The sequence below is a fragment of the Ailuropoda melanoleuca genome, chromosome 10 (assembly GCF_002007445.2).
Source record: "Ailuropoda melanoleuca isolate Jingjing chromosome 10, ASM200744v2, whole genome shotgun sequence".
In the NCBI taxonomy this organism is placed as follows: Eukaryota; Metazoa; Chordata; class Mammalia; order Carnivora; family Ursidae; genus Ailuropoda; species Ailuropoda melanoleuca.
The window spans coordinates 8,120,443-8,131,395 of NC_048227.1; the positions used below are offsets into that span (position 1 = coordinate 8,120,443).

General features: G+C 57.4%; 1 protein-coding gene across 1 annotated transcript; it reads left to right on the forward strand.

Annotated features, from left to right (window-relative positions):
- The first annotated feature begins 128 nt into the window (after positions 1-128).
- ORAI2 (ORAI calcium release-activated calcium modulator 2) lies at positions 129-8,284 on the forward strand. The gene is made up of 2 exons (XM_034669971.1): positions 129-446; positions 5,148-8,284. Exons 1-2 carry the CDS (start codon positions 222-224, stop codon positions 5,685-5,687), a joined length of 765 nt encoding a protein of 254 aa, XP_034525862.1. The 5' UTR covers positions 129-221; the 3' UTR covers positions 5,688-8,284.
- Positions 8,285-10,953: the final 2,669 nt, after the last annotated feature.

Here is a 10,953-nt window from a genome sequence, read left to right on the forward strand (position 1 = left end):
GGGGGTCCTGGAAATGCACTCCTGACCCTCCTCTCCAGCAGAGGGTCCCCACGATCCTGTGCAGGGATCAGGTCCCCACACTCAATACTACCCCTGGTGTGGGGTATATACAGCAGGTCCCATCGAAAGTTAACTTGCCCGGCTTCTGGCTTTTCCAGGTCTCGGGAATCCTCTGGGATGCCTGAGAGTGTCTCTCTCCTGCCCCCAGTCTGGCTCCCACCATGAGTGCCGAGCTCAACGTGCCTGTGGACCCCTCCACTCCAGCCTGCTCTGAACCGGGCCACAAGGGCATGGATTACCGAGACTGGGTCCGCCGCAGCTACCTGGAGCTGGTCACCTCCAACCACCACTCCGTGCAGGCCCTGTCCTGGAGGAAGCTGTACCTGAGCAGAGCCAAGCTGAAGGCCTCCAGCCGGACCTCTGCCCTCCTCTCTGGCTTCGCCATGGTGAGTGCAGACGCGTGGCGGGGCCCGCAGCCTGCAAAGTGGGCTTCTGCTCTCGAGATCCTTCGGGGAGCTTCAGGGAGCAAAGCACTCCCTCTGGGCCCTGCTGGCGGTCAGGACAGACCCTCGGGAAGTCTCCCCATGTCTCAGCTCCTCCCAGTTGCCTGCTCCGTCAAGTGGAGGGGTTGTCTGGGGGACCCAGGGGAGTCCCCAAGTCCCAGAGACCACAGAAAGCCCCCTTTTGACATTCCCACAAAGCAGTTACCTGGCAGGGAAGTCGAGAGCAATTGAAACAGCTTCAGTGTACATGGGGGAAAGTACCCATGTCTGCCCCAGCCCGGACACCACCCAAGAATGGAAATCTGAAGGATTTGAGCGGGTCTGTGGGATTGATTGGGATTTGCTCAGTTTAACCCATTCAGGATGCAGATGCCCCCCGCCCCCGCAAGATGTGGCCTCTTGGTGATGAGGCAGAGCCCCTGGCCTGACTCCTGGCTGCCAGGCTGCAGCTTTCCTTCTGCCCCAGGACAAAAGTCGATCTTGGGGCAGAATCCCATGCCCTAAGAAGGGCCATGTTACCTGTTGACTCCAAGGCCCCTGACCCACGTCCCTTCAGGGAATTATCCCAGAGGGTGAAGATGCCAGAATTGAGAGTGACCACCCCTCATTCTCTGTTGTATGCTCAGAGGTCCTATTGGGTGGAAATAATTTTTTTCGTTATTTTTTTTAATTTAAAAAAAGATTTTATTTATTTGTGAGAGAGAAAAACGGAGAGCACAAGCAGGGGTAGCAGCAGAGGGAGAGGGAGAAGCAGGCTCCCTGGTGAACAGGGAACCCAACATGGGGCTTGATCCCAGGACCCCAGGATCATGACCTGAGCCGAAGGCAGACATCTAACCGACTGAGCCACTCAGGCACCCCAGCTTTTTTCTTTAATGTAAAAAACAGTGGTTATTTTTCCAAAGCCCAGAGCCTCTGTTGTCAGATTGGTAGTATAGAAAATAAACTGTCAGAGTGAGCCACTCTGGCCACTCCTGTGGCAGGGGCCTACTCGCTCGTTGGTATGGGCCACCCTTGGAAAACTGAGAGCCTTTGTTGTCAGGGCGTGGCAGAGGTCACCAAGCTTAGAGGCAATAAGTTTGGGTTTAGGTCTGTAGTTTAAAGCAAAGGCTTTATTTAGGTGTTGCATGGTAATGATTTACTTATTTTTTTTTCCAAAGATTTATTTTACTTGAGAGAGAGAGAGCACAAGCAGGGGGGGAGCAACAGAGGGAGAGGGAGAAGCAGGCTCCCCAGTGGGCAGGGAGCCTGACGCGGGGCTTGATCCCAGGACCCCAGGAACATGACCTGAGCTGAAGGTACCTGCTTAACTGCCTGAGCCATCCTGGCGCCCCTGATTTACTTATTTTTAACATAGCTTCAAAAGGGTACAGTCATACGGTGCACAACCTTGGCTTATAGTGATTTTTGTCCTGTGGTTTCCATGACACGCAAAAGACAGAATGTTTTCTCAAGCTTAATTTGAAGAAGTATGTGTGAGACGTATCAACGTCACTATGAAAATGAGAGCTTGTTTTCTCCACCACGGAATTATAGGATTGCAGTGTGTGTGTCTGGCCTGCTCTTATTATTACATTTGTGACTCTGGAAGACAAACCGAGGGGTATCGCGTGAGCCGATGCAGTCCGCCAGGTTTCCTTTGCGTGTAGGGGCCGGGTCTCAGAGGTCACTTCCTGTCTGCAGCTGTCTGTTTAGACCGTGGCCTTCCAAATACTTGGATCAAATACTTGGACCTGCAGACTTAGAGACGCGTCACTGTTTTCCCAGCCCACAAAAGGGCTCACCCACATCGAAACCTCCAAAACTACTCACTTAAAATTGGAAAACAGGCCCTGTTCATCGGGTTACAAAACAAGGAGTGGATTCTAGAGGGCCAGTGTGAGGCCAAGTGGCAGCCCGTAGGGTAGGAAATGGTCTTAGAATGAAAATAGTGACCACAGAGGGACAGGCATGGGAGGGCCCGATGTGTCCCACAGAGTGCTGTCTGTCCCTAGCTTGGCGATGGCGGTCACCCTTGCCAGGAATTATTCCTTTCTTAGCATTTACGGAGTGTCTCCTCTACCAGCACGTGCTCCGTTACGCAGTCTGGGATACATTTCAGCAGCCGTAGGTGCCCTCACCTTCCCTTCTAGAGGGTTCCTCTCAGGGAGGCTGCCACAGCCTAATACGTGCTGGAGATTCAGCTGTAATGGGGGGAAACTGGAAAGCAGTAGAAACAGCGTGGCGCAAGGACCAGGGCTGGGGACAGCAGCAGCGCGCCCACAAGCGCCGCTGGTAGACCAGGTCATCATTCGGACGGTGGCTCAGCGCGGAGAACGCAGACACACAGATCATCAGGTAGCCTGTCAGCCGCAGACGCAGTGGTCGACCGAGGGGCAGGGACAGGCAAAAATGAAAACAGGCAGTTTGCTAGGTGGAGTCTCTCCCTTCGAGTTCTGTATCCCCTAATTAGAATTGCAAAGCTGTTCTTTTGTCCGACAGCAAGCACTTTTGCCCAGCCCTGAGCCAGTTTCTTCATGTCTATCCTTCTGCAAACACACAGAACCAGTGATCCGAGGCCCCCTCATAAAATCTTTGCATAAACACATTGAAAAAAGGCCTTTTGGCCTTTTCTCCCCCGAAGGCTGGACAAAACTGCTTTCCTCCTCTAGGCCTTTTACTTATCTTTGTTTCTCACCTCAACGTCTTCTGTGGTTTACAACCTCCTTTTGTTGAACCATGTCCTTTGTGGTCACAAGAGTCTGTCCAGGCCACAGGGGCACTGAGAAAAGACCATGCCTCAACTCTTGTGGTATGGCGACTGTCTATATGGAGCAGTGGTCGCTGCTGAGTTTCCGTTCAGCTGTGGTCCACTAGGACTGCCATATCTTCTTTTTACCTACTGAATGTTCTGTTTCTGCTGAGAGGTTGAGTCTCTCGCTCTAGGAGGTGGTAGTTGCTAGAAGTTATGAAATCTTTATTGTCAAATTTTAAAAACGGGATGGCTTAGATCTAGGAAGAAAACACAGTGGGTAGAAAAGCCTTCCTCTGACTTCTTTCTGCCTTCCCTCCCCTTTCCTTGACTGTCTGGTTTCTTACCTCTGGGTACCCAGGAGAAGGCCCTTGGTGAGCTCCGGAGTCCTTGCTGGGCCTGAACTAAACCATCCCCTGGGAGAAGTCCACAGTGCCGGGGAGGGGGACCGGGGGCAGGTGCCAGGCCACGGAGGGAGCCATTCTCCGTGGACTGGGCCTGCCCTGGGGGAAGCAAGGCAGGAGCACGTTTCCTAGTCTGTAGTTTGAATGCCCTTTAACATGTGCTGAGCAGGTCCTGCCTTGCTGTCTATAGATGTTCACTGGCACGGAGATAGGCTGGGGCTTCTGGTTCCCTCTGTAGATCTTTTCCTTTCCTTTTCTTTCCTTTTTGAAGATTGATTGATTGATTTGAGAGAGAGAGAGAACGCGCCCATGCGCACATGAGTTGAGGGGAAGAGTGGAGGGAGAAGGAGAATCTCAAGCAGACCCCCCTCAGTGTGGAGCCCAGACGCAGGGCTCGATCTCACGACCCTGAGATCACCACCTGAGCCAAAACCAAACTAGGCGCCCCTTTTTCTTTTATTTAAAACTAGTTTTGGGGGCGCCTGGCTGGCCCAGTCAGTAGAGCACGTGACTCTTGATCTCAGGGGCATGAGTTAAAAAAATATTTTCAGTTAAAAAAAGATAATAAAAACAGTTTTATTTTATCAAAGTTAATACATGCTCCCAGTTTACAACGGAAGGAGCCCCGGGAGGCCGCTAAGCATCCCCCACCCCCCACCCGCAGCAGTGACTGCAGGCCCCTCCTTTCTGAATAACTTTCTCCAGACTGCTGTTCCTAGATTTATCCATTTCAGGCCTTACCTATTGGCCTTGTCTCCTTGTGACTGTGGGTGATGACTCAGCTCTTTGCCCAGCCCAGCCCCCTCCCCACAGCCTCCCCTCACCTCTGCCCTCATTGCTGTCACCATGCCTGGCCTTGGAGATGCGGGCTTCTCCCTGGGGCGTCTGGTCTCCACTGCCACATGCACCCTGCGGTCTGCGTGAGGCTGTCTGGGTGTGTGGCTCTGAGTCTGGGGGCCGCTAGGAGCCCCTCTTACTACTTTTCTCTTGTTACCCTTTGAAAGGTTAGTTTTTTATTTCTTTTTAAAGTATTTTATAGATTTTATTTACTTATTTGACAGAGAGAGAGAGAGCACAAGCAGGGGGAGCAGGAGAGGGAGAAGCAGGTTCCCCGCTGAGCAGGGAGCCCGATGTGGGGCTCAGTCCCAGGACCCCGGGATCATGACCCGAGCCGAAGGCAGACGCTCAACCGACTGAGCCACTCAGGCGTCCGAGTTTTTTATCGTTTGAAAAACAGCATTTGTTTGGTGGCTAAGCCAAGCCACGGGGTCCTGGGAAGTATGGCCTCTCAAAGCCCGGTACCCCCAGGAACCCCCTGCGTTCGTGCCGGGAAGGCCCCCCGGGGGGTGAGCCCCACCATTCCCCACCCTGCGCTTTAATCTCTCCTGCACCTTCGAGATCCCCGCTCGGCGAGACATTCTTAGCTCCTCAGAAAACAGGAGACGTTGAAGTGCAAGGCGGGCGCCCCCTGCCCTGCGCCGGCCCAGCCTTGCCCGCTCTGCCTTGCAGGTGGCCATGGTGGAGGTGCAGCTGGAGACGCAGTACCAGTACCCCCGGCCGCTGCTCATCGCCTTCAGCGCCTGCACCACGGTGCTCGTGGCCGTGCACCTGTTCGCCCTGCTCATCAGCACGTGCATCCTGCCCAACGTGGAGGCCGTGAGCAACATCCACAACCTCAACTCCATCAGCGAGTCGCCGCACGAGCGCATGCACCCCTACATCGAGCTGGCCTGGGGCTTCTCCACCGTGCTGGGCATCCTGCTCTTCCTGGCCGAGGTGGTGCTGCTCTGCTGGATCAAGTTCCTGCCCGTGGACGCGCGCCGCCAACCCGGCCCCGTGCCCGGCCCCGGCGGCCACACGGGCTGGCAGGCCGCCCTCGTGTCCACCATCATCATGGTGCCCGTGGGCCTCATCTTCGTGGTCTTCACCATCCACTTCTACCGCTCCCTGGTGCGCCACAAAACCGAGCGGCACAACCGCGAGATCGAGGAGCTGCACAAGCTCAAGGTGCAGCTGGACGGGCACGAGCGCAGCCTGCAGGTGGTGTGAGGGCGCGGCGCCCTGACCCCGCCGCAGGCTCGAGACCACAGTCTTATCCGTCCTCATGCCGGAACACCTGGCTGGGTGGTCCTCCCGCAGAAAATGGAGATCTGTAGTAAAAAGAGAGACTCTGTTGCTACGAGCCTAGAGCAAAAACAGCCTGCCTTGTGGGGCTTGGGGGCTTCCTGTGGCAGGAGACGGGGCTCCAAGCGGCCCCCAGGTGTCACGGGCCATCTCCGTGATGGGGAGCCAGCGGCCGGCGGGGGCGGGGAGAGAGGGGGAGGGCTGAGGCTTTCAGAGAAGGGATCGCCCCGTGACCCCTGAGGGGGGTCTCACAGTGCTGCCCTGCTGCGATTAGACCGGGCGCAGGCCCACAGCTTGGCCCGGTGCTTCCCTCCCCTGCCCTGGGACGATTAGGTGGCCGGGCTGACAGGGGAGAGGCAGGAGTCGGGGGTCCCTGGTCCGCTTAGCAGGCGCGGTGGGTGCCTAGCCGGGCTTCGGATTGGTCCGGCCCTGGGGAAGACTTCCGATGGTGGCCTGACGGGGCTGGGGAGGCACGTGTGTGGGCGTCCCGTGTGAGGTGGGGGGAGGGGGTGTACTCTGGGGCACCCTGGGCTCAAGTTTGCTCTTCCCAGTCAGCCTGGAGCCCCGGTCACGCTGACCCAGCAAAGCCACCAGGGTGGGGAAGGGGCCCACAGTGCAGAGCCCTCGATCTTTGGGCTACAGAATAGCGTTTGGGCCCACGTCGGCTGCTCCACCAGGCTATGGCCGCCAAAGCTACTGGCCCAGACAGCAGCTGGTGCTTCCCGTCTCCCTGCTGCCCGTGACCACAGGAGGCGGGAGGGCGCAGCCTAGGGGACCTTCTGTCTAGACAAGGCCCGTTGTCCTAACCTGGCGCAATGTGAGATCTGCTTTTAATGATGTGGGCAGTAGCTGCAGGGAGGGCGAGACCCCCAGTCCTCTCGGCCACACGCAGGGGCCCAGCTCACGCATTTCCGTGGCCGCGTGCCATGTGGGTTCGGATGTTTTCACTAGACCAGAGCCCGTGTTCTTGGGCCGCGCACATAACGTACTACGGTTCAGCCTGGGGTGAGCATGCCGTACCCCGAGCTGCTTTTAAAACCCATGTTTACCACATCGGCCAGCAGCAGCCTGGAGAGGGAGCCTTTCTTGTTTCCGCCGTCATCGGACGTCATGCTCTGATGGCATTTCTGTGGACAGCTTACTCTCTCTCTCTGGGGTCTGGGTTGCCTGTGCCGAGAAATCCTGGCTGGCCTGGCTGCGGCTGCGGCGGGTGTGACATACTGTTGAGCACGTACACCTTCACACATAACCAAAATGCCAAGGGGCTGTGTGGGAGCCGTGCCAGGAGTCACCGTGATGTCGGGACATTATGGGAGCCTGGACATTGGGTTCCATGGAGCCAGACGAGAGCCTGGCGTCTTCCACGGGGCGCAGTCCTGGCTGTCTGCAGACGTCTTTCGTTGCTTGCTCTCTGGCGCGTGTCTGTTCTCTCCTGGAGCCTTGTTGAAAAGGCTTGTCTGGCTTCGTATGTATTTGCTTTGTGTCCGAGTCACTGTAAGACAGCCACTGTGTGTCCTAGCCGGGACGGGACAGGCTGGCTCCTCCCCACAGCTGGGAGTGGGCAGCAGGCCCTTCCTCTAGCCTGAGCCTTCGGAGAGGGGCTGTCCTGGCCTCACTTTCTTGGGCCATCTGGTGTCCCTGCCCCAAGTGCGCCAGACGTGTCAAGCTCCCCAGACTGGAAAGCACCCCCAGTGCCAGCTGGGGGCTGGTGGTTAATGCCCGTTCTGCGGGCAGAGCTGCTGGCCTGGCTGCCTCGGGCTAGACACTGGGTGACCCGTGACCATGCTGCACGGGTAGCAAAGATGCCACATCCCGTGTTTTTAACGGTGATTAGAAGAATGTAGTTCTTGTTCTCTTTCCTCTAGAGTGTTCTCCCAGCTCCCAGCAGCATGGGGCAAGCAGAGTTTCTGTGGGAACAGAGAGGACCATGGGTCTGGGGACTGGTGGTCTGTGGGGAATCTCAGGGTAGCCCCATAGCTTTGGCTATTCGGAGCTGCCGACACAACTCAGCGGGGCGGGCTGGGGCAGGGGGAGGCCGATGATGAGCCGGAAAGGCAGTTTGTGGAGGTTTAACCTGATTGTGAGCCTTCCAGGCGCCTGGCCGCTCGGGGTGAGGCACCGCGCAGGCCGCCTTGGAGCCAGCGAGGGCTTGCCCTACTTTCCTCTGCGCAGGGCCTTCCCGGGGCTCACGATCTAAGCGGCCAGAGTCGCTGAAGCCCTCTCCAAAGTGGAACACGGTCTCCCTTTAGTACCGGACCAGAAGTTTCCAAACCCAAGTGTTTCTATTTTAGAAACTGCAAGGGCAGAGTGTATTCTCATGTCTTCTAGGAAAGTCTGGTGAGGCTTAGAGCGCGTGAGTCTGAGCGCATCAGGGCTCCGCGGCAGCGGTTACCTGTCTCGCGCTGATTAATTCATTATGCATGACACTGGAGACCACATACAGTGAACATCACCCCTATCCTGTGTGCGGGTTTTTCACACAGTTGCCTGGGATTGAACTGAATAAATCAGTGCCTCTGTGACGCGCCCTCTCTGCTCTTGGCGGAGCGCCGTGGACGGAGGTGACGGGCGGGAGACCCTGGCTCTTCCGCAGTGTGTGCTGCCTCCCAGAGGGCAGACTGCCTCTCCTGAGGCCCCTCCTGCCTCTTCCGAATTGCTGGTCACCGACGTCGTGTCTTTTTTTTTTTTTTAAAGATTTTATTTATTAATTTGACGGAGATAGAGACAGCCAGTGAGAGAGGGAACACAAGCAGGCAGAGTGGGAGAGGAAGAAGCAGGCTCCTAGCGGAGGAGAACGCTGGGATCACACCCTGAGCTGAAGGCAGACACTTAACGACTGCGCCACCCAGGCGCCCCACCGACATCGTGTCTTAACAGGCTTCCCAGGCGAGGGGGTGACTGCTCTGGAATGGGCAGGCAGGGTGCTCGGACCCAGACATGCTGGGGAGCTCCCTCCGAGTGGGGCCCCGAGAGAACGGAGCGTCTCTGGCTGCCGCTTCCCTTCCCTTCCCCAGCAGGGCTCTCCTTTTCTAGAAACACAGCAAAGGACAGCCCCGCGGGTGGCTGGGTGCCAACAGCGCCCATCTAAATTGGGTCAGCTTGAAGGTCCCCAGACCCTCCCGGTGAGGAGCCACAGAGGCTCTGGTCCTTTGGGGGCAACTTCTCCACCCCAGGTACCTGTGGCTCTGGGGTCAGGACCCCGGAATCCCTCCCTAGTGCCTAGTGACACTCCTGAGAAGCTCCCAGACATTCTGTTTTGTAACTGTTACCCACTGAGGCCCCTGTCCAGGAAAGGATGTCTTTTATTTTGAACCTGCAGGCACTTCAACCTAGAGGCTTCTAGGAGTCAGGTGTGCAAAGCAGCCGACACCGCTGCGTGGACAAGGTCTGCCAATCCCTCGGGGGGCCCACCTCCTCTGCAGCCCGGGAGGAGGCCTTCCCAGGCCCCCGGGTCTAAAGGAGGGCTAAGTTCCCTACAAAGCCCGGGTCCAGCAAGCCCACTGCATGGACCACTTCCTCAGTGAGTGCAGCCAACCCACAGAAGGCTCAGTCTCGACTCCCATGCTTCCAGAAGGTGGCGAGTCAGGGTCCACAGAGTTGTGGGTGGGGGCCAGCAGGGCAAGGGGCACAGGACTGAGCCGAGATGCCTCGCTAGGCCCAGTTTAGAACCTGCTGAACCCTCTGCAGCCCTGGATGTCTGTGCCCCCCCCCCCACATATACACACACAGTTACTGGGGACACAGTACAGACTACATGAGTCTCAACAGGAATAACCCAGACGATGCTTCCTGGACTGAGCTCCGCATCCTCCTGCCCTTTGGGACCAGCCTGGGCCTCACTACCCCCAGCTCCAAACACATAAATGGCCCTGAGTTTCCTTAACATCTGTCAAAGCAAGACAGGCTATCGGCTGCGCTCTCCCCGACTTACTCTGGAAAAGGATGGTGCTGGAAGCCAGCCTCGGAGTGGATGCTTCCGTGTTAGGACGTTCCCGTGAGGCCCGTCGCTCCTCGGGGTCAGACCGCCAGAGCATCAGGACAGAACGGTCCGCACAGCGTTATTTCTGCTGTTGACGCAGAGCGTGCGAACGCAGGAACGGTCCCCTCAAATACAGAGTTAAGCAGTGATCATACCCCTCAGCCTGTGGCTGAGCCACCCCAGCCTGGCCCCGTCCCAGCCCCGTCCCAGTGGGTGGCACGAGCAGTGGATGCGGAGGTGGGCACGCTGAACTTATGGTCTTCCTGTTGTAGCTTCAAGGACAAACCCAGCTTAGGGTCACCAGCTTGACTGTGACATGATGCAGCATGTCCCAAGGTGCGCTCCGGGGATTGTACGGACCACAGCATGGAGTGTGTCCCTGAGGGCTGATCTGCGGGGCTGTAGGAGGGCCCGCTGTCAAATGTCTGGCAAGCACTGGGTGATTCTGAGGGCCACGGGCTTCTTTGCTGAGTGGCTCTCCCGGCCTTCACAGGCCTCCCCCCGCACAGGTCTGGGCATGCAGCGTTTCCCACATGGCCGTGTTGGCAGAACATCCTGCAGGCTCCACACACGGGTGCTCTGTGGCCCAGCCTGTCAGGGCAGAGGCTCCCCACAGGCCCCCGTGGAGCAGACCACCAGGCTCGCAAGCCCACGAGCTGTTCACATGCAACAGGACTGGCTGGAGCTCCAGCCAGGCCTACATCTGAATGCCCAATAAGGGACCCAGGGCAGGGTCTGCGAGGGTCACAACTCTGCGAAGAAGCTGCCCTCCGCCTTCCTGCTCCAGGTGAGCTGACTCGGGGAGCCACCCGCTCTGCAGCTGGGCTCATTCGGCCACTAGAGACCTAGTGGTCTCCACAGTGATGCCACTTCACAGACAGTTCATGGCGGTCAGTGACTGCCCCCACCTGACAGCTCATAGAAGGTTCTAGAATGACTGAAGACCAGTGCGAACCATGAACCTTTCCGGGCTCTGATGGGGCCCTGGTCCCAAAGTTTGGCGCTGAGCACATGGCTGGTGAGTGTATCCTGTCTTATGAGCAGGGAAGAGGGCTGGCTGCCACCCAGGTGAGCACCCCACACGGCACCAGTATCAGGAAGTCCCCCTACTTTTTCACAGCATGGGGCAGGGAGGGACATGGGACCGGACTCTCTGGAGATCTCCCTGTCTTCACTGCCCCCCCACACCTGCCGGGGGTCAAGCATGACCCA

Excerpts from the sequence above, each read along its gene's own strand:
- ORAI2 (XM_034669971.1), top strand. The coding sequence starts at position 222 with ATGAGTGCCGAGCTCAACGTGCCTGTGGACCCCTCCACTCCAGCCTGC. Across the intron at positions 447-5,147 it reads TCCTCTCTGGCTTCGCCATG|GTGGCCATGGTGGAGGTGCA; the intron begins GTGAGTGCAGAC and ends TCTGCCTTGCAG.